Source organism: Pieris brassicae, chromosome 6 (genome assembly GCF_905147105.1).
Source record: "Pieris brassicae chromosome 6, ilPieBrab1.1, whole genome shotgun sequence".
Classification (NCBI taxonomy): domain Eukaryota; kingdom Metazoa; phylum Arthropoda; class Insecta; order Lepidoptera; family Pieridae; genus Pieris; species Pieris brassicae.
In genome coordinates this window covers 2,598,806-2,624,032 of record NC_059670.1, presented here as the reverse complement: position 1 = coordinate 2,624,032, position 25,227 = coordinate 2,598,806, and the positions used below count along the sequence as shown (strand labels likewise).

Here is a 25,227-nt window from a genome sequence, read left to right as displayed (position 1 = left end):
GGGATCGAACCTACGACCTCAGAAATATATTTCACACTACATCTACGTATACAGGTGGCCAAAAAGTCGCGGATCAAACGCATCTAGGGGTTAGATGAAGTCATCAGCTGCAAAAATTTGTTCTATAGGAGGTTCTTACACCTGCCTTCAACTGCGAGCAGAACGAACCCATTACGGACTCCGCTACACTAGTTACGATGATTTTCATACATGCCATCTCCGCTTTGGTGAAAGCACATGTATGTAAGTTATCGTTACGAGTATAGCGGACCTGTATCTTTTTTATACTATACACTAGATTGGACCTGATGAGACATTGCGGTAGACATTCTATTTATGGTTGTTTATTGGGTGTATTGAAGTTAATATTAAGTTTAACGAAATGAAAATTGCTCAAATCATAACTTCTTGTTTACTTCGGGGTCTCGTTTAAGGACCTCCTGTAGAACAATTTTTTGCAGCTGATAACCCCATCTAACCCCTAGTTGTGTTTGATCCACGACTTTTTGGCCACTCTGTCTACATAAATATAAGTATGTTATAACTTAATTTGTTGTCATAATTAAAATATTATTCATATATATTTATTGTATACAATGATGGGAAGTTCCTAATTAGCGAGGGCTCACCGTAAATACACAATAAAACCCTTTTGGGATTTATGAGGATAATGCGTCGGTATATAGAATTGTATCCCCATATGGTTATGTATATATGGTAATTTTCAGAGCTTATTTTTCATGTTTATTTATTATGCTAGTATACTTTTTAATGTGTATTAATGTGGCCAATCTTTGTTGCTGTATATATTTATTTATATTAGTACACATTTTCCAATACCAATCTACGTCAAAACAAATATTGCTTTGTGAAGTCGTAAATAGATTTTGTTGTTTGATGAAAAGATCATTTGACAAAGAAAGAATTCCGTTCATTTAATTGTTGTTTATTTCTCTTAATTCAGTTTTTGTACAAATCACAATTACTTTGACTATAAATACATTGGATATAAAAGTTATAAATTATCTAAAAAAGGCAACGATGTTATCTTTCATAAATCTATTGTATTTTAGATACAGATGTCTACTATCCGCTTAAATTTAACTCTCAACGTTCGTCTTAACCGTTTTCTTAGGTCTTTAACAAGAGTTTTATTATAGTAAATATAATCATAATTCTACGTGTAGTTCAATTATTATGTAGTTACAATGACCACTATTTAAGCCTTGACTTATTTAAGCTATCGCGAAATATGCTTAATTATTAAGAAAATCCATAGCGATAAATCATCATGTATCATTATTGCACACCCCACATACACATCCTCACATGGCATACCCTTACATACACAACATCACAGCACAGCCGAATTAGGTATTGCGATTTTATTTGATCTCTTCTTTTCGTAAATCTTTGAACTCCTATGTATATATCATGTATTCAATCTTTGGCTATATGTTTAGTATAATTGTTTTTGTTACGTAATCCTGTGTGAAAAATAAATAAAACGTAAGTGTTACGTAAAATTGTGGTTTCGGTTTTTAAGGTCATCATAATTTAAATCTCAATTGTATCCAGTTATTTTGGTTTTGATAGACGATGATCGATGTCTTATTAATATAGTTGTTTTATGTAAAAAAATATATATTGAAATAAGTAATTACTAAGTAGTGTTGGTCTAAGCTTGCGACTCTACACCATAAGGTCGTGCGTTCAATTCCCGTCTGTGCAGGCATGATTTTTACTTTTTATATTTATGTGTGACATATAAGGCTGATAAACTACTTGTCTATAAAATAAAAATTAAAGAAACACTTAAACCGAAGTAAAGACACGTACAGGGTTATTGTACTATTTGACCATTGTAATTAATACAATGATGGATACTATTTTTATATAAATCTTTGTTAGATAAATTTCATAACCTTTTAATTATATTTCATCAAATCCCTTTCAGACAGTATACTCGTAAGCAACGGCAGGGTTTAATAATTAAATCAATATTGCGAAATGGAATGGCATGAGAATTTTAATGAAAAGATTTTTGTTTCAGACTCCCATTTCATATGTAAAACCATGTTTTATTTGAAAATAAGACGAGCACTGACTGTGAGCGATTTCATAACTTAAAACAACACTACAAAAGAGCAGTGAATATTTTAAGTGGAGATGAAAATGGAGGAGATATCAAATGTGACTATAGAGAAAACCAACCATGTGGATGATTTAGAGGTTAGTAAAGTCTTTAGAATAAGAGATTAAAGTGAATTGGGATAAAACGTATTTCGTTTGTGTGTGATTCGCCAAACGGAATCGTGTCGTGTCTGTGATTGGTCCGTTGTTGACGAATCACAAAACAAGTTGATTCGTTCATAAAGGGCCCTGGATTACCACTTGGCGATGGTGTCCGTGTATTACTTCTTAGTAAAGATGTATCATCTAAGTAATAAAGACTACATCACGAGTTGGAAATTAAACAATCCATTACTTACTCGATTCACTATAATTCTTTCACTTCACTGATGTTGCATAAACTGTATTACTACAAAGTTAAACGAAGAATCCCCTTGGGTATGTACCACGTATTGTTTTATCTTCTATCGGGCGAATGTTCGACGTAAATTCGTAAAGAATAGAACGAGTCAACTGAGCAATGCACGCTTATGGAAAGCTACTTAAGAATATGTTTATATATTTAAAGATATATAAAGATTAGTTAATCTTAAAAACTAAAATAAACTTGATTTTGCCGAACAGATCGCTTACAAATTATAAAGCTACCAATTGCCCTTTACATTTATCACTGTATTTTATCTTGATTATTTATTGTGTGAAAAAAACAAATCTTTTAAGATCTTAATTTTATGTTACCCGAAAAATAATTGACTGCAGAACGTTATATTATATAATTCTGTCATTGTGTCTTTATGGGCTACTCACTACAAATATCAGACCAGCCTCAAGCCCATTTGTATGTTGTTATATAAATAATAATAGTAGATCGCAAAAAATTATATAGAATTATTAGTGAGGATATAAAACTTTTTTTATATCCTGAAAAAGTCCAAATATTATAATAAATAAGCAATAGTGTACCTAGGTAACACTGAAAATGTTTAGAAAATTAAAAACTATTTAATGTAGAAAGTTGCCAATACTTTTATTGTATTTCGAAGTAATCTACACATCGTCGCATTCGATGGAACCAGTGAGAAAAGTTGTGGGCCCATTCTTCCTTAAGGGTCTTTTCTATGTGAAAGCGAATAACTCGATGTTTTTCTTTGGTTCTTGGGAATGAATGAAAGTCGCAGGTCAGGATTGTATAGCGGATGACTCGATTATCTGGACTCCTGCCATAGTCAAATATTCAACAGTCCGTTTTGCGGAGTGCGCTAAAGCATTATCGTAGTGATGGAGGATCCGTCTTCCAGGGCGATGCTGTCGAATTTTTTCCAAGACAACAGAGCTGATTGTCTTTTGGTTTCGGGTTCGTAGCAATATATCCAGCTTTCATCACCTGTAACGATGTCAAATACAGCATTTCAGTCACCGCCGTTGAACTTATCTAACATTTGGCGATACCAGTCCATGCGAAGGTGTTTCTGATCGTCGGTTAAAGTATGGGGAATCCATCTGGTACAAAGCTTCCTGACGCCCAATGCTTACACTTGCCCGTATCTGCTGATAGGTCACTCTCTTATCTTCCTCTATCATGCCTCGCATAGCACTGATGTTATCTTCAGTAGTCGCTGTTAAAGGACGTCCCAAACACGAATTTTCATTGACATTGTTACGTCCACTTGTAAATAGTGACACAAGATGGGGCTTCATTAAGAAATGCTAATCGCATCCTATCAAAGTTTTTTTGTTCTAACTGGCCAGTTCTAAACATTTTCAGTGTTACCCACATATATACATGACAATATCTTCAGATTTCAGTTACAAAGAGAAACAAAGGATTTTTAAGTGTCGCTAAATTCTCTAGAGGCCACAAATAGAATTTGTTGTAGACAATTTATTTGTTTTTGTGGGTATGTGGTATATATGTCCTTAATATTTTGTACAGAAATTGTTTTTTCATTGAATCATAATTCAATCCGTGTCGTGGTAGGTTTACAAGCATCTTGTAAATCAAAATATTTGGCAAAAAGTGGCAGTGTTTTATCTAGTTCGTTCGAAGTACTTCTTACGTTCTTGATTTGAGAATTGGTAGTAAATGGAATACGGAGACATTTGCTTTTTTGAGGTTACCCTTTCAGTAGTATTCATTCTTTGCCTAGTAGACTTTCAGTCTTGTGATTGTAAGGTGCTTGCTGCTCTGCTAATGATATCTCTCTTTGTTCGGTTTATAACTTTAATTACGGTGGCTGTTATTGAGACCCGTGAGAATCGTGATTTGGCCTTCCAGTTTGCCGACGACAACCAGGTTCGACTTTCAAAAGGGTGCAAAAGTCACCTTATAATATTTGATTTTTGACATTTATAAAGTATGGCATATGTAGTTATAATGTGTCTAAAATTGCATCAAAAAAAATTTAAATTATTCATAATGAATTTACATCTATCAAGATATGAGATTACATAACTAGCTCGTTATCATTAGACACTGAACAAAAGTAACAAACGCGGTCCACATTAAAACATGTAGGTAAACGAAAGCCCTAGAGACGTAATCGACTTCCCAGTATCTTTAATTTAGGTCACTTTATTTAGCCTAATGAGCAGTGTTGGCCAAGTGGCTTCATCATGCTAGTCTCATCCCTGAGGTTAAAGGTACGATCCCCAGCTATGCACCGATTGACTTTCTGTCTTTGTGCGCATTTGAGATTCGCTCTAACGGTGAAGGAAAACATCGTAAGGAAACCGGCTTGCCTTAGACCCACAGCGTGTCATGCACAGAAGGCTGATCACCTACTTGCCTATTAGATTGACAAATGATCATGAAACAGATACAGAAATCGGACACCAAGACCTAAAAAGGTTGTAGCGCCACTGATTTATTTATTTAGTTTTTAGTTAGCCTAAACGTAACAGGACTATTCAAATACTATGTCTGGTCACGTAATATATATAAACGTAAAATAACCTATCTGAAACACAGTGCAAGATAAATATGCCACAAAGATTTTGCTGGGAAATTAGTTTTTCGCTTCTGTAATCTTCGATCCTCATAAATTCTCTTTGAAGCCTGACTGACATGCTGGGAATAATTTTTCAAACTACGAGATTATATTCCGCTTGATTGGTTTATTAAAATGCTATTCATAAAAAAAAATTCACTCTTTCGTCTTTTTCTATTAAATTGAGTTATTGCTGTGGTGAAAAGAGATAGAAACACTTCTGTTCAACTCAACGAATATTTTTAATAATGGGACAAGCCACTTTTATGATTCTCAAATCTCAAATTAATAATAAAAGTTATATAAGTTACAGTTTTAAAATGTGGTACAACCAAACTTGAAGAACTAGCATTTTTTTAAAATTCATTTTGACTGTCGTTGGACGTAGGAAATCAGCCCGGGATGAGCTTCCTAGCCCTCATGTGTGTGTTATTACTCTCTTATATAATGTGTATTTTGTCTATTAATTCTACGCATTGTGTTACATAATTGATTTCAGCAGGGAGCTTTTCTTACTGTAGCCTCTATGGATTACAGTCCATTGTTAAATATGCTCAGGGGACATTGTAAACAGATACCTTTTATCATATTAATTACTTTGGTCCAACAATAATAATAGAAGAAATTTTAGTATATTATTACAATTATTTTCTATTATTTTGAAAAGATCTAGGGACCTTTGACCTGGCCTTGTATCATATCACCTGTTTGAATCATAAAAAAATTAACAATAAGAGAATATGATTCCTTATTGACCCATAATCTTTAAAAATTGTCAGAATTGCAAGATATTTACAACAGATTTTGACCAAAATAATAACTCCACAATTATAGTAAAGTTCTGCGATCAGATTACAGAGAAACCGCGGAGACCGCGTCACCATTGACAACAAAACATTGTTATATCTCTGAAATTAATATCTATCGGTGTTCTCTGTGCTTACGTAACCGTTTCGTTAAGCTTAGTTGATATATTGAACGGGTATTACTCTTAATAATGATTGAGAATGGCTTAGTATCACCTGTGGTTAGATTAGGTTTGCCCAAAGTAATTGCACACTTTTGAAACTGATTGGTATCTTTTTCATGTTCATTTATTTATCTAATAGGCAAGTAGGCGATCAGCCTTCTGTGCCTGACGCACGCCGTTGACTTTTTGGGTCCAAGGCAAGCCGGTTTCCTCACGATGTTTGCCTTCACCGTTCGAGCAAATGTTAAATGCGCACATAGAAAGAAAGTCCATTGGTGCACAGCTGTGTATCGAACCTACGACTTCGGGGATGAGAGTCACTGCTCGTAGTCCAGCCATACCATACTAATTGATAAATATTTCACAAAGGACATTGTTGCCATATATGTTCCTCGTATCTCTTCACTGCAAATGTACAATGTTTGACATTCGCTCTATTTTTTTAAGCAACATTTGGATTTGTACATGTAACAGTGAAATGTTAAAATAAGGGTATATGTAAAAAAAAATTAAAGAAAGTTCTTTCTCCTACTTATGAGCACGTTAAGATTCTTTAATGTACAAGAAATATTTATTACTAAAAAGACAAGTATTTTTGACGTATAGTTTTTAGACTTGAAACAATCTATCTTAGTTGATATAAATCATTATTGTTAAAGGTGGTGTACACATGGGAAATGGATTTCAATCGCAGCCTGTTGAGTGCAGCCACAATTCTAGTACCCCGGGCCACCACAGTACCATCAACGACGAACGGAATGTCTCCCTGGGCTCATAATTCTTGGATTTGCTTATTTGCTGCCATGCTTGCTGTAGCAATAGGCGGGAATGCTATCGTTATATGGATAGTAACTGGTAGGCATGATATTTTTTTAAACGTAGTAATAGTATACGGTTCTGGAAGTATACGTTTGGACAAGTATGTAAGTGATATTGCTAATAATTTACTTTAAAGACTTCCAAGTACGTCTGCTAAATATTGTTGTGTATGTTTGTCCACAAAACCTTGAAAACTAACAAAAAAGTATCGAGACAACTTAAATTAGTTATATTGTAACTCAGGGAACATGAAAATTATCATTAAAACTTCGGTAGTTCGGTAGTTTTTGATAAACGGATTCATGCATTTCTGGATAACGGATAATACAACCTAAGGTAAATAATTTGAAGTCAGTTTAATTTATTTTGATTACTTTAAAATAATAAGAAATATACACTTTTATATAAAAAATGTGTGTGTGTGTGTGTCAGCTACGACGCACGATTGGAGTTTACTCCTTACGAACGATAATTATGATATATATCGAATAGAAATAAAGGGTAAATGAACGCATCTGCTAAAATGATAAGAGAAACAAACATATATCTGTAATTATTCGGATTATTTATATTACTTCAATAAAGCGTATTACATAAAGTATGTTACAAAACAATATAAATAATAATAATAATAACAATAATAATTGTGTTCAATTTATACAAATCCAATTTTAGAGAGCGAATGAGTTCAATCCTACAGATATATATGTTTGTCTCTTTCTACGTAACGCGTCAACTTTTCGTGTTACACTTGATTTTACTCCTCATAAAATTTCCGTACCGGGCCTTATAACTCAAATCGTTTCTTAAGGAGTAAACTCTAAAAATATGAGAAGCTTTAGTACATTTTACATTTAATTACTTATGTACAGCGAAGCCTTTAAAACTAGTAATGCCTTTCAAGTTTAAACAATGATAAACCCAAAATTGGGTACATCTTAGTTCCTTTCAAAGAGCCTGTTAATTGTCCGTACAATTGCGTGGTTTTAAAGTTATTCTGATAAATGATTATTCGCAGTCCTCATGGGTCATTTAAAGTATTTTCAGTCATAGTCACCTCCATCTGCTCCACATTATAGCTAAGAATGATTTTCTTACTAAGATCGGAAATTGAAGCTCGGAAAGTTTTACTTTAAGCAATGAATGAAATGCCGACATAAAAAATAATCAAAGGTAATAGTCACTCAAAATGTGGTCTATTCGATAATCCTAAATGGAATGAATATGAAAATCATAATTCGTAAATCCTCTATGTGGAAATGAAAATGCAAAACCGAACTATGCAAATCATTGGAATCAGTTGCTACAACTATGCAGGTTTTCTTTCAATGGCTATTCAAACTGCTCTTCAACGCGTTAAACGGTGCTATGCAATAAGTATATTTTAAACATATAAACATCATGCAGAAATATAACATACTAGCGGACCCGAAACACGTTGTTCTGTCTTAACTATGAATATTAATTTCGAACTGGTATAATTAACTAAAAAAATATTTCAGAAACAAATTGTTTATTATTCTAATGCTTTATGATTTACAACATCTTTGTTGGTTTTTCTGGTGCGTATGTAAATAGTTTTGTTGGTATTCTGACACGGGAACACACGGCATGTAACTGAAATGTGACCATGTGAAAAACATGGATTTTCAAGCGACTGTAAATATTTTATATGTATTTTATCAATATATTAACTCAGATCGAAGCATTTGTTTTAAACGATATTCATTTTTCTTAGAACTTCTTTGAGGATATATGTAGCACGCATTCTGTCAATGTTATATCAAACGCTATAAGGTTAAATTTGAAAAAGTTTGAATCGTAAAAGCGATATGGACTGAAAATAGAAAATTTGCTATCGTAACAAAAGTCTGGATTACTTAATTATATTTTCAAATTTTCCGCGCTATATACTATTTTTTTTCTTTCATAAGAACCTTCTCCTGACAATAACAAACACAACTAACAAAGAATTAGCGAAATCGGTCCAGCCGTTCACGCGTGATACCGTAACCAAGGGAATTAGGGATTTATATATTACTAGTACCTTTTTGGGTGGGGAATTTTGGAGTCTCTTTTTATTTGGCCGCGTTCGTCGCATTGCCACTATAGTATGTATGTGCTTTCTCCATCTTCTCTTCTATTGAGAAATTGCATCCGTATAACGTCACCAGTCGTCGTTCTATAACAAATCGCTTTAAGTTACTTTTTGCTACACAACAGCGTATATTGGGTACATGCTTAATATTTCGGAATTTTCGTTCGTACTTTAAAGTTGGCAACGTGCGCTCCATACTTTGCCCTCTGATATAACATTTCAATTTATATATTGGAGAGTATTTGATAAAAAATAACGATGGCCGGTGATTGAGATGTATGCTGTGTTAAGAATTATTTGCAAATTTTAATGACATTGTTTTGAAATTTGTATAATATTGTAAAGGTTACTATTTGAAACGTCCTCAAACAAGATACGATACAATAATAAATACATTTATTTCGTGACAATGATTAATTGTATTCATTATTCCTAGTTTTGGTAGGATAATTATAATTATAAAATCCTTAAAGCGCCCACTTTTATTTATTTAAGTTGTGGCAGCTATAGAATAATATAATAACTGTGGGTTACTTGACATTACTATTATATGCTTTTTTTATTTTAGTTAAATAACGAACAAGATTTTGATTTAAGTGACCCAATTTCTGTGTCAGTTTAAAAAGCCAATAAAGTACTGCGTGTCAGCTAAATTAATTAACTTTATCTCGTAAATAGTAAACTGTCGTAGCTGTAAAACGGTACGATAGAAGTGAAAATAAACTTTGTGACTTAACTTTGCTCGCGTGAGTATTGTACTATATGTTTGCAATTCTTACAAAAACTACACCGTCTAGTATGAAATTTTCGTCATTTCTGTAATGTTGTTGATACGTATAATTCTAGTCACAGTAGCATAAAAATATAATAAGAAAAATGTTAGATTATGTATATATCAAAACTTATAATCTTCATGAGTTAAAGTCAACTGCGTTACAAAAGCGTGCAAACATTTTGTTTGTTATTCCGATCTTAGTATACATACAACAAATCTATTGCGTTGAACTACGTCAAATAGCATCGAAATCGCATTGACAGGATATGATCATTTTTGAACAGTACATCAATTATTTAAATAACTAACTTTATACAATTCTGCTGATAAATTCTTAATCACAGTCACATAAATAAAGGACTCAATTGTATTCATTATAACTCAATTCAATCCTGTTCAAGCCGGTACAATTTGGTCTATACAAGCATGCATGTAATCAGCACACAGCTATTCCAATACTCTCGCACGACGAAATAGTGTTTTAGCGAAATTGTAGTCAAATGTAGCTTTAATAAACCAACCGGTATTGCTGTTATTTCTCTTATTGCCCTTTGATTTAATCAACCGTTGACATGAATGGTCAGAGTGTGGAGACCGTTTTAAGTAAGTTTACGTGATATTTTAAATAAGGATGGAATATGCACCAACAGTAAAATCACATAATGCAAAATCAATAACAATTCATCACCTATTATAGATTATGCGTGTTGTAGGTATACAGTTAACACATGTAGGTGACGTGATAGATATAGAAAACGGATCACCGATTTGCTTATAAAAAGAAAATTATCCACGAATATTCGGGAGTCAAATTGCTGATAGTACAAGTGCAAAATTTAAAATTCAACCTTTATCTTTACTGAGTTGCAATGCGTATTCTTCGGATTAATATAATATTGTACATTTACAAACGTTTTCAAAAGAGTACTGAGAGTTTTTTACGCCGGGTTTTTCTCTCGGCATACACCCTCTGCCTTCTTTGCCGATGAGTAGGGTGTCTGCGATACACATTTAATGACGTGGAATAAATGATACCTGTATCATATATTCTATAATAAATATATTTTATTTTATTAAGGCAAATTTAAGCTTTTTTACGTTTATGGTTTCTGCTTGATTTCTCGCACATCATCCTCACGTTTGCGTACAAACAGTGATCTTATAACTTATCTATTTATATACAGGGTATAATATACATATAATTAATTTTTTATTTAATCTTTAAACGAACAATGAATAAATTATTATAAGAATTATTGATTTTAATAATTTTTAGTGAATGTTGAAAGTATTTTTTAAAGGAATTTATAAGGTCTTGATTTTATTCTAAAATATTTAAATAATTATACGATAACTTCCATAAATTAAAATGTCTATTGATGAAAATAGTATAATTGTCTAATGTATAATATTTAATAATCAAACATAAATTATGAACGCTGCTCAATAGGACACTAATACTACGTATGAATGCAGTATTGGTTCATAATAAGAACGAAAATTAAGTTATAATTCGTTTTCAGCTCACCGAAGGATGCGAACAGTAACCAATTACTTTCTGGTGAACCTGTCTTTCGCAGATCTGATGATGTCCTTGCTCAACTGTCTCTTCAACTTTATCTATATGCTTCACAGGTAATATTTTCACTTTGGTATTTTTAATCCAATAAACGGACAATCCTTGTCGGCGTTTCAAGAATTGGTACACTCTTTTCTTGAAGGACCCTAAGTCGAATTGGTTCGGAAATACTTCAGTAGGCAGCTGGTTCCATAAAGCGGTGGTGGAACTAAAACTGCCTTAAAAAGCGCTAAGTTCTGGCATCACGGACGTTGAGGTGATACGGATGGTATTTCGTATTCTGCTTTTGTAGGTTACCAAAACTTCGACATGTTTTTGATGGTGTCGTGTTGGAGAAGTCCGTGAATTATTTAACAAAGTAGATAACTGCTGAATTACTAACTATATTTACATTATTTATTTCGTGACTACAAGAATTATATTAAAAAAAAGATATTTTAAATTCATACCATACCTAATGCTTCATGACAACCGAGTGCTACCACAGCCCCTTTTGTCACTTTAGCTTCTGGCTTACGTTTCTGCATTTCTTTCATAAATTTGCATTAGATTACTTAACCTTTCATAAGAATGTAACCTAAGGTACATTACCTTATATTTCCCTCATCTATTTTCGCCTTTAAGTCAGTTTCTACGTGAAGTTTTATTACTTTTGCTCTACGAGTGGTTATTGTGACATATTTTCGGATTACTGGATATTCCACGACGCTTTCTTTCGTAATTCAAAGTCCATTTGGACTGCCAGGAACCGAACCCACAAATCTGAAGGTTAAGATTAGCACTCTATACTAACGCCAAATTGAGCAGTGTTGGCTAAGTGGATTGAGCGTGCGACACTCATCCCTGAGGTCGTAGGTTCGATCCCTGGTTATGCGCCAATGGACTTTCTTCCTATGTGCGTTTACCATTCGCCATTTAACATTCGCTCGAACGGTGCAGAAAAACATTGTGAGTAAACCAACTTGCCCTAGACCCAAAAAGTTGACGGTGTGTGTCAGGTACTGAAGGCTGATCTATTTGCCTATTAGATTGACACATGACCTTGAAACAGATACAGAAATTTGAGGTCCAGACCTAAAATGGTTGTAACGCCACTGATTTTTTTAGTTTTACTAACGCCACTTTATTTGATTAATACATTTTGCCGTATAAAATAAAATATGTTTGAGTTACTTAGATGAAATCCTAAATACAAAATACTGATTTTATAAAATATTGAATTATTTTTCTAAAAATCCCATCAAAATGGAAATGTAGGCTTTCGCCTATCATAATAAAATTATCATGATAAAATCGAAACAAAGCCTAACGGAACGGAAATTTGTGATAAATATAAGAAAAATATAGTCGAATAAAGAGCATTTATATATTTATATTATATTAACTCTGATACGCAGCTATTGTGTGTACGCAGAAATTCGTGACGTAGGTTAATTACCTTATAATCCTCAAACAGAACAATGTTGTAACTATATAGTTGTTTTTTGCCAGCATTATTTGGAGGATCGTACAATTTTAATAATTTATTTAATAACAGAATATACTACAATTGTATTAATAATTATTTAAGAACATAATTTTTACTATAAATTTGATAATGTAATAATATTTTTTTAATAATGTGATAAAATAATATAAGAATTAACTAAGATGTCACTGTGTAAAATTCTCCCTTTTAATTATGTTAGACAATTTTGCACGTCATCATGTGTGGCAGAGTAATCGAAGATTTAGATTTAGCAACATAACATTCTTTCAAATAAATATATTATTATCGGATTGTTTTCTAGAAAATTAATAGAGTGATATATAAATTATGTGTATTATAAGGTGAAATGAATTTTTACGTACGGATATTAAAAGTATTGATTTGTATTTCAATTTATCTTAAATCTATATTATTAGTCTGGCGATAAATATTGTTATATAAAAACTTTTTTACTCAATTTTTTTTTTAATTTGGAACAATTATATTATTTTAAAAACTTACTCCCACTTTGCGCCATTTCGCATATTTTTTCGGGTTAACTATAAAATACCGAAATGGAATGGGGTGCAAAAGAAAATAGGATCGCACTGATCTCATAGCACAAAGTGGGTATGGAGCCGTCGGTCTTATTACAGACCCTGCAAAAGCTTGGAATCAGCCGTACGTTCGTTTATCGTATTATCAACAGATACAACAACACTTTGTCTATCCAAGACCGGGACCGGGAGAAAATTTCGGCACAGCCGCGAACGAATAATTAATGCTGTTAAAGCCAGAATTCGTCGCCAGCCCATTAGGAAGCAAAACATGTTATCGCGATAAATGAAGATTCCCGCTAGGACTCTTTAGCGTATTATAAACATAGACCTGAAGCTCGATGCTTATCGATAAACAGGACATGCCCTAAATCAATATTTACAATTAAAGAGAGTGGAATGATCGAAACGCCATCTATCGGAATGCGCAGGTGAAAAACACACAAATATCCCACCTATGAAAAATTCACGATTGAAGGACACTACACGCTCAAAGCTTCTAAGAAGCTGGTCAAAGGGGTCGGAAAGTTACAACGTTACAACGTCATCAACCTGCGTCAGTGATGCTTTGGTGGGGCGTGTCTTATCAAGAAGTCTATATTTTTGTGAAAAAGGTATGAAAACTTCAGACAAAGTCTATCAATATTATTGGATCATGTTGTGAAACCTCTCAACAATACACTTTGTAAAAGTATACCGTGAACTTTCTAGCAGGATTCTGCATTCTGCAAGGCACGAACTACCCAACACTAGTCAGTTTGCGAGGACATGCTGCTGCTGCCTGCTCTAAACGACACGGTGACACACATTGAGTCACTTAAAATATATTTAAAGCAAGTGGCGAAATTTCCCTTGGAAACAGTGCGTAAATCCATAGATTCGTGGCCAAACAGATATAAAAGATAACTTGGCTATCGAATGGAGAATTTTTAATTTTCTGCTGAGACTAATAAATATTCATTTAAAAAATGCTTTTTCATTTGTAACAGAACTTATGTCTAGGAATGTCATGCTTTGTGAAAGATGTTATGTTAGGCCTTTACACTGGCTACACTTAATAAAATACGTGGCTACATCATTGCCGACGATATCCCAAAAATACAAAAAACATTTGAATACAGGACATGGCTAAAAAATGTATATCCCGGCAATATTTCTGCAACGGTATATGGCTCATTATTTTGTCTTTACACGGTCTACATACATGGCAAGGCAATACCTATAACCAAAATAGACAAAAACAAAGACAAATGAACATAGCGCTACTCCAATGAATTGTCGAAATCAAACTTCACGTATGAAAAATGGTCGCACTTAGGACGTAAAGCGAGACAATAATAATATGGCTGAGAAATACTGCAGTATTTTCTATTGCAAATAGATCGTTTCGGCTATATGGCTGGAACATTAACCAATACATCCCGGCCAAACTAAAAATATTTCCAAGTATTGCATAATCTATCCATAAATGCTGGCTGATGCAACCAGCCACACCCTTTCGTGTAAAAATGGCCCGTCTAGGAGCCCCTTAATGTTGTCATTTAAATTAAACTTGTTACGAGACTTATGACGTAGAACTTGAGTCGCTGCCGCGAAAACCAATTGGCCTAGATGTATTTTGAACCGTTCTAAAACTCATTGTCTATAAATTGATAGGCATAACCAACGTTGCCTTATTATTATCATTATGAATACTTTAATCATACATAAATTATACTTTTTTTAGTGACTGGATATTTGGCGTGCGCTATTGCAAGCTCAGCAATTTCATAGCCAACGTCACAGTGGCTGCAAGTGTGTTTACTCTGACAGGAATTTCCTTCGACAGGTGAGAAAACTCATTTATAGAAACAAGACGCATATAACATGTCAGGTCTTTGTATTTGGACTGATACTCATAAACAGTGCATGATTATGACTTATTCTTTTTTGTCTTTGTCATGTTTTATGGCTTTGTCTATGTTTTTGTTTTACGACTAGATCGAATAAAGATATTCCAATTAAATGAAAGTTACGTTATCGATAATTATTTGTATACAGGGTACAAAAATAAATAGGTGTCGGTTGTAACTTTCATGATTTAAATAAATCCTAAAACTAGGAATTTAAGTTGGGCTGCTTTCACACCTAAGCCCTAAGATGCCTTTGTGATGAGATTTAGTACATAGAAATATTTTACACATTCTAAACAAACTTAGTAGTTAGTTGTAGATACATATAAATAGTTTACACATTGTAAACAAACTTAGGCAACTACAATTAACCTCTCAAAAGGAAATTTAAATTCTGCGGTGATGTGAAATATACGATATTTTGATATACATATACATATATATTATATATATATAGTGAAATGGAGGAATTACATACTAATTCGTAATCGATTAACAGATGTTATTCATTCATTTTATTTCAAATCAGACTCGATTTGGATAGTTCTTTGTAATTAAGTTTAAACCTCGATTCAAAGTTATTAAATTAGGCATTTAAGTAAGTTTGATAAGTTATCCGAGGGACATCAGGGACGTTTTAATATTAATGTAAATTTTAACTACGGTAAAGAGTTGTATATAAAGTTTGTCGCGTGTTTTGTAATATAGGAATTTATACTTAAGTATCTTGTCGGATCGGATGTTATCTTTCATCAAAACAAGCATTTATTAAAGCATCTATGTATTAAACAAAAACATCTTTTGCATCTCTTGTATCGTTGCTACATAAGTACGTATTCCAATTTATCAATCGCAATCATGAAGCAAAATTATAAGTTATTATTAGTTTAAACTATGCAGCATAGTTTAAAGCCATTTGATTTAATAAGTTAAGAAGCAACTACTTTTAGCTTTTTAAATTAATTAATTCATAAATAATATATTTCAGTGACTTTAGAACCCTATAAGGGGCTGCAGATTGCAGCAACCATCACACAATTAGATTTGGGTCTAAGACCCCTGTTTATTACAATGTTCGCCTTACAAACGATTGTTAAATGCACGCACGATCATAATAAAAGAAGCCACTAGTACTGCTGTTGCTGTCAGATATATATAAATATCAGTAACATAAAAATTTAACAATTCAATATTACAAAATTCTTCGCAATTGAACCGTAGATATTCGAATCAGTATGCTTTGAAGTCAGATATTGATTTCAGTTTACTATTGTGAATAAGAAATGACGTAGCTTTTTAAAATAATTTCTACGATTCAATAGGTATCAAGCAATTGTACGACCAATGAGACCTAGAATGTCAAAAACCTGCTCCCTCATCATGATTGCCGGAATTTGGGTTAGCGGAATGTTATTGGCAATACCGTGTTTATTATATTCTACTACAAAGGAATACAGGTAAGTGCGTTATTTTGTATCTACCCATCAAGATAAACAAATATGTTCATAATAATTAATGTCCGTTGAGTGTAAAAATCGATTGCATCATTTGTTTGTAATACAGCTAATACAATCATTTTTATAAACTATTGCCGCGTAAAATAATGTAGTAAACATTTAAATAAAACACATTATATGTGTTTTTTCAATCCTAAATTTATAGTATACTAACCAGTAACTAAGTTAGTAGTTTTTGTTTTCGCCATTGGCGTAATCCAAACTACGGCGTAGCAATTGTGAGTATGGTGCTTCGTCAATGATATCAACAAGCTACAGACCGCTTCGAAGTAGAGAAAATGTCTTTATGCATCAGTAGAGTTGAAAATAGACACATAAATACATGCACGTTTAAGAAATTATGTTATTAAAAGGGATAAGGTGGTTTCGATTGAAACAGGCAATCACAAAAATCGCAAAATGTATTAATCTGCAAATTGATTTCATACAAGGCATCCTCAACAAAAATTTGTATTCAGGTCGTTAATGCTTAAAATAGATAGCCACGTTATGTCAAGTACGTACTGCTAATACGAATATTTCATTAAATATTCCAATATTTTGACTTTCAATATTTTATGAAAATTCAGTATAATATTTTTTCCGTGGAATTACGTGCGAAATTTTGATTTCTTCACTGTATATTAAGTAACATGATATCAAGACAATTAATACATGTTTAACCAAATATAATTATACAATTTTTGCGGCCTCATTAATAGTAATTGTAATATTAAAAGGTTGCTTATAATACTATAAAAAATCTTTATTGTTTAGTTTGTAAAACTATCAAATAATTAAATAAACAAATAGTTATTGAATAAATGTTACTATGATTATTTTTGTTCAATAAGAAGTTTGTTTGTTTGTATATTATTAATTTGGCGTTAATTATGTTGTTAATTGATTAAAAAAAGTCAATACTTACAAATGTAAAATGATCGAAAACGCAACTGAAATGGCGTTTAACTGGAGTTAATTGAATAAAGTTTTTGGTTTCATATAACTGCTGTACGTCGCGATTTATGCCTCATTTCAGCGTTCTATAATTCGATCCGTGATGTTTAATTTAAATACTTTGTACCACAATAATTCAATTCCAAATAGTTTAGTTTCCAATTAGTTATTCAACATTCACTACGATTTTTATTGTTATTTACAGTTTCGTAGTTCGCCTTTCCTGGATTGCCTTTAGCTGTTCCCGAGTTTCCATTGTTTCTTAACGAGCTTAAAATAGAGAAATATGCCTGTCTAAAATCTTAGTGTAAGTTTAAAGATGAACCTTTCTATATGTGTGGTAATAATATTATTAGCAATTGGATGGTCGGCATCACACTACATATTGATGAACTTTAAAAAGAGCGACTATAAATAAGCATATATTGTGTCTCACTCCAACACACAGGTCAAATAGACAAGATTTCTATCGATTTCATGGATCATTTTAATTTTAAATCAAATTACGTTTTTATTATAAAACAAATATAATTTAACTGCAGGTTGGCCAGAAAATCCAGTCAGGTGGAATTAGCATACGAGGTTGTTGCTTTTTCGCTCTTAAGATTCGTTTATATCTTTACGAGGAAGACATTCTTTTCATGTCAGGATTGCCGTCTTAACCTGTAATCTCTATTGGAATATTTTGTGTGATAGTGTGTTACAAAATATATTTTTTTACAGGTCCAAGGGAACGCTGAGAACAGCGTGTCTTCTCTCATGGCCAGATGGACTGCCCGATGTATCATATATGGATTTTATGTGAGTTTTTTTATGTATAACATGGGGAAAACGGGCAAAACATGATGTTATGTGACACTTATATTGCCAAGAGGAAGTATTGGTACGCTCTATTTCTGAAGTTTCCTAAGTAGTATTAGTTTGGAGATACCTACTACTCCTACTTAGTTTTAGTTTTTAAATCCTTAACGGTTAATATTTGAATATGAAGTGGTTTTATGGGGTTGTGTTGGTTTTTATTTATGCAAAGATGCGATCGTTTAATAAAAACACACTGGGCGTTACAATATTTTTTGTATGTAGGTCTGAGCCGATATATACGAATAATAACATGCAAAATAAGAAATATCAAACGTGTTGTTTTTTATTTTAATGAAAGTATATACAAAACCAATTTTTATTGTTGTCGAAAGTAAACAAAAAGGCGTGGGTATGAGTGAACAGAACACTAAGATACTAAGTAATTACCACTAAATACTTTTTCAATTATACATTCTGATATATTTCTAAGTACCAAAATAATGAGTACATGAGTCGTGGGTGGACCAAATATTAAATTAAAATTATAAATTGTAACATTCACATTTTCTTTCAAATATTAAACTGTATGACAATGCTAAATTTGATTCTGTAATTATTCGTGCATAAATCAGATATCAAAAGTTTTAAATCAAGTAATTAATAACTTTTTTTTATAAAGATTAGATATTTTATTAGTTTAGAATAAAGATTTGACACCCGATTCATATATTTCCATTTACGAAGATTACTTTTACATTCTTTGATTGAACTATTATAAAACTTGTTATGTATGTCTTATGCAGCATACAAAGCTACAGGTGTGTCACTAACGAACTATGTATGATAGGGAAAAAAAATAAAAATTAAGGAATACAGCTTAAATAAAAACAATTAAAGTAATCTGTTACTTGTTACAATAAAAATAAATGCAAAGTGGAAATGGCAAAAAAGTACTAAACTGGTGTGCAAGGTACAGCAAACGAAAAAAAGGAAGATAAATTAAAGAAACAACAGGAGTTACAGGGCAGCGAATGGCTCAGTACAGAGAGTAATAACGGGATTTGGAGGGGACCTTTGCCAAGAAAAGGCACACAGATACCTCAAAGAAGATTGAAATAGAAACGTGTTTATAATGTATGCCTTATAGATAAGTTCATGGCTGTGTTTTGTCCACCATATCTTACGTTTCATAACATAATACTTAACGACAGTTACTACCAAAATTAAATCCACATATATTCGTATCAATTTCATCTTACATGGGATTTCAATATATCTACACATTGTTACCGTTTCTGTCCGATACTAAAACCATGCATAGGTACTCTGTAACTCTCAATAGCGATCTTGATTCAAACGTTGAGTTTACCGCGTGATGCAATAGCAGCACTACGGATATTGAGAGAACGATTTCAAAATTAAAACAAAAATATCGGGATCACTATATCAAATTGCATGTTACAGAGTGCGCGCTCCTATTTCACCGTGCCTACTGCTGATAGAGGACAAATCTTTGTTATTATTTTTTGAAGCATGGAACATTGCATTTCACGTGGAACATGGTGTAATGGTTGCAGCTCCTTACAAACGTTGTGCAAAAAACTTGGCGATTAAACAGAGTGGCGGAGAGTTTATTGCCAGTTCTTCTCGTCCGTTCTACGCTCTTGATTTGAGAACTGGCAGTAAATTGGCGTTCATAAGTGTACATTGTGTTACCTTAATGAATAAATGGTTTTTTTTAATTTAAATGCTTCAGTTGATACAGGGTATCAATAATAGATTTTGTTACAGGTATCAAGTGTTGTTTTTTATAGTAACATACGCTGTTCCTATGATGGGTATGACGTTTTTCTATTCAGCGATGGGCAGAGTACTTTGGGGTTCACGGTCTATAGGGGAACTGACTCAAAGACAATTGGATTCAATTCGTTCGAAACGAAAGGTAGGACATGTTTTCTATCAAAAAATATAATAATTTATTAGCATTTATCTTAACATTTGTAAATATGAATTTTTTTATTATTTAACTAAGGTATTATTTATTTTTACACGCCTGATGATTAAAAATATAAATATAAGAGTAAACATAGTGTTTAACACATTAACACCCGTTTACTCGGATCCGTGATGACGTCCCACTCCTTTTTTATCCAGTAAAACCCGGCTTTTGAGGCGAGCTCACGTTGCTTTGCGTGCCCACTGTGGCAATATAGTCAACTCACGAAAACGAAAAATAATAATAATAATATACATTCATTGTGTTCAAACATTCATATTTACTTAATCAAAATTCGCCATAAAAAGTTCTGGTTTCGGGCTATTACTTTGATCCATTGTTAAGGCATTCAATGTCTTAAAGTAAAACGATATACTGTACGAGTACATTATATCGTAAAATGCCACGGAAGCTTGGTATTAGCATACCGAATTCCTAACGATACTTTTCCTTTGCAATATGACCGTATATTATAAATGCACAGCCGTTAAGAGGGGGTCGTGACAGGCCAACACTGCTCATAACACGGTAAGGGTCTTCAGAAAGATTTGATTCTACGTGATACGCTATTAAATTATTATTATGGTAATACCATACAAGGAAGTGCGCACATAAAAATTACTAGTTCACTCGAATCCCAACCCTAGAGGTGCAAATCGTTAAGCACTGCTTTCTTTAAAATATAATTATATTTGGCGTGGCAAACGCATTAACTTAAGTGGATTTTTATATAAAGAATCTATTCTCAAATCGGTTTAACTTAGATCACTATGATTTCCCACGTGACGCAGGTCCTCGTCGATTAAATTACCAATGTAATTTTTCGTTGTACTTGTTTATATACGTTTTCATATTTATTTTTATTAGTGCCGTTTGAGCCGCTAATTCAATGTTTAGTAGTAAAAGAAAGGATGTATAATACTTTGCCAAACTAAAATGCAAAGCAGGAAGTAAGTTTCGTTAAACTTTCTAATTGATTTTAATGAATCCAAAGGAATCTAATTTGGCATAAAAGATTATTTTTAAGAAATTTGTTTTTAATACAGTCCTTGGACATAAGAATATTAAATACGTAGGGTACGTAAAATTTTAGTTTCTTTGCAGTTTTTTACAATTCATGTTACAATAATATAATATCTAAAATCTCTAATCACTATGTCATAATATGATTTTTTGCAGGTTGTGAAGATGTTCATCTTAGTCATAGTAATTTTCGGCCTATGCTGGTTACCGTATCACAGTTACTTTATTTTCACACACTTCTACCCATCTGTGTTGTACATGAAGTATATACAACATGTATATCTTGGCTTCTATTGGCTGGCAATGGCGAATGCGATGGTTAATCCGATAATTTACTATTGGATGAACGCTAAGTAAGTATTTTAACTTCGTGATGTTAAACGAAGTCTAAGGAGATCTATCATCGAACTACTATAAATTTCTATCATAGATTATAAATACTAAAGTGTTTGTTACTTATTTTGGTATCAATACTGATACATACGTAGGTGGAGCTCACCCTATGTTTTATATATAATATGGAAAACTCACGGTCACGGGGTAGTATTATGTGTTTAAATCTGACAAGTATATTAAGTAAACTTCTTAAACAGTACTTCTTTAGTACATTATGTAATTAATGATCAAACCATCTTTATAAGTTAATCATGCTTATAATTTGTATTTACAATTTTCATACATATAATATATATTAATATTTAATTAAAGTTCCAAGTAGCACTTTAACAAACTACACTACAAATAAAAATATAAGAACAAAATACGCATTTAAAGTGAAAAGCGCCGATGACTTTTAAAGCGACACGAGAGCTTTTACAAGAAAGTCTTAGAATTATTAGATTCACGACGCTTTGAAAAGATTTTAGAATTCTAATAATACGGGTATATTTTAGCATAAAATATTTTTTATTTAAATGTTTAGATTTAAACTGAGGCGAAAATCACTATTTATTTCCAGCACGAGTTCACTATGAACTTATTTTGTGATTTTACTGGCAAACTTAGAGTTTATTGTACGTACAAATAAAGGACAAAAAACTCGAAATCTAAGGTCGTTTAACCTTATCCATTAACTTTAGCCCAACCATTGACTTTTCAACAGATTCCGGTCGTACTTTCGCACTGCGATCCTGTGTAGATGGCGTGACAGTTGCTGTCGACGGAAACGAGCGTTGCCAGATTCACCGCCCGACTGCATGTCCCAGTCTGGCAGCAGATCCCGATCAGGTTTTTACTCGTTAACGTAATTATTTAAAGTGATATTTTTGGTATCATTCATGTATTTATTGTAAATAGGTATAGTCATTCATTCATTAACATCCAATATAATAAATCTTTGTCATACAACTCACAAGTAAACATGTTTGGTTTAGGCCTTTGCTCATCCTAAACAAACTTACTATATGTATTGTTCTTTACTTCTAAACAAGGTCGAAAGTGAAGTTTTCTAAGCTGTTCATCGCAGATGTCGAAGGAAATATTGTTAAAGGACGCAAGACAAAACGTTGCATTCGATTTTGATATGTTGACGGAAGCAATAACATGCCGCTTTGTGTTGCGTGTCAATGCGTATTGGACTTGATATTAGGGAATGCAATCCCGACTCGAGATCCCGCGGAATCAGAAATATCAATCCCGCGGAAACTCGCAATTTTCGGGATCTCGTATAGTTTAAAAAAATCACATGACTGAATACGATGAAAACTGCATGTTTGTGATAGTGAGGTTAATATTACTAACTAACAAATTCTAGTTACATGAACATAATCAAAACAAAAGTAGGTATAGCTCAAGGAGATTAAAAAGTGATTGAAATTCGCGTGATTTTGAAAGTAACTTCTAAAAAAAGAGTATCTTCTAAAGTACCAACTGCTTACCAGCATCTAATGTCCATTGCAATGTAATGTGCAATGTCGCGTGAAGCGTCCCGAGCGGATGTGTGTAGAATCGCTGACCATTGCAGCCTAATCCCGTCAATCTTGAACGTGATCTCCGTCATATTATGCTTCGATTGATCCCGAAAAATTACACGGGATCTCACATCGGGATTGCATTCCCTACTTGAAATGCAGTTACATTAGAACGGAGGGTGCAATCGCTTCATATTTCGATTTTCATTCTCATCTACTGAACGTAAACTTCCCTGTAAATGTGTTAAGTGATGAAAAAAACAATTGGATTCCGATTGTTAACATTAATATGGCATAGTCATTTATAAAAATAACACAGTTTGTTAAAAAATAGCACTACACACTACACATATATAATATTAAAATTACCTAACACGACTAACAATCATATTTATCTTCTATCGAAAGACGTAAAAATACGAACATAAATTTAGCGACATCTTGTTATTTTTCTAGTGATATCGGATTCTTATCCCAATTACCTCTCAAGGGTATCATTGGTTTGTAGTTTATTCAATGATTTGTTGAAATTCGCATTTCGGAGAACCTGACAAAGCAACAGCTATATCAACGAATTATGTAACCTCTTAATGTGAGCTTAATTATATTTAAATTTATAGATTACATACATGCTTTGTTTATGGTTTGACATTTATGTAAATCAATTTTACTTTCTTCAATTTTTAGAGCCGAAGATAGAGTAATGGAAATATTCGTAAATATCAATGTAGATAAAAACAATAATGATTAGCTGTGGGTGAAAACAAGATTTTTGTCTTTACACAAACTGGGCGAGTTTAGCGGCCCTGTTAAATTTTTAAAATAATCTGTATTAAAAATGTTTGAAAATAAAGTTAATCCAAACATCTGATTAGTACTACTGTTAGTTCAACATGGAGTCTTAATTATAGTTAATTTTTACATGGTCCCTTATGATGATAAACTGATATATTTCTGTTATTAAAATAATTAAAAAGAAAGTCCTCCAATAGATTAAGGAATTTAACATATACATCAACATAGTATCGAATTAATTTAGTAACGAATGACATGATATGGACACATTTCTATCTTTGTTAAGTTTGATATATCATCGAGTGATTGATGATAATAATCACTCATTCTAACCTCACGGGGTTAGAATCAATACGTCTCTATAATTTGGGCACGGGGTCGCCGCAAATATAAACGTGCCCAACAATATTAAATAGAAAATAAACTTATATTATTATTACTATATCAGCTGGATGCTGTTTTTTTCAAACTAAGCAAAAATAAGCTTGACTCAAGCATTAAATATTTGTTTGAAACTTTGCAGAGAAGTGAATACATTTTTTTAATTTAAGTGATCTACGAGAACCCAGAGTTTTACGCTCCTCTGAGTAAAATGGCAGGAGTCTGCTGAATTATATTATATTTCATATTTTATCCACTTCCGCTATAGGAGGCGCTCTATTAGCATTATCTTATTTTTTGTTTGTGTACTTTAATGAGAGTTTCATTATAAACATTGTGTTTATGCATATTATTCGTGCCACACCTCATTTTATGCCTTAATTTAGTTTTTTTTCATAAGTGTTACCTTGTTGGTAGGACTAAATAAATAAATGAAAAGATAATTAAAACCTGTTAAATAATGCTCGCAAAGTGTCCGCTCCTACAGGTATCGAGGCACACAAAGAATCAAGAGGAAATGCAGTGGTCGTCTGGCCGCTCTCGTATCAGGAGGGACCGCGCCAGTTGCCGAGACAGCCTTCGCTTGCTAG

The 25,227-nt window shown here is 32.7% G+C and overlaps 1 protein-coding gene across 1 annotated transcript; it reads left to right on the top strand.

Annotated features, from left to right (window-relative positions):
* The first annotated feature begins 6,848 nt into the window (after window positions 1-6,848).
* LOC123711129 (tachykinin-like peptides receptor 86C) lies at window positions 6,849-25,227 on the top strand. The gene is made up of 9 exons (XM_045663546.1): window positions 6,849-6,945; window positions 11,306-11,417; window positions 15,113-15,214; window positions 16,601-16,735; window positions 18,455-18,532; window positions 20,324-20,474; window positions 21,708-21,904; window positions 22,654-22,794; window positions 25,125-25,227. The coding sequence occupies exons 1-9, from the start codon at window positions 6,849-6,851 to the stop codon at window positions 25,225-25,227; spliced, it is 1,116 nt and encodes a 371-aa protein (XP_045519502.1).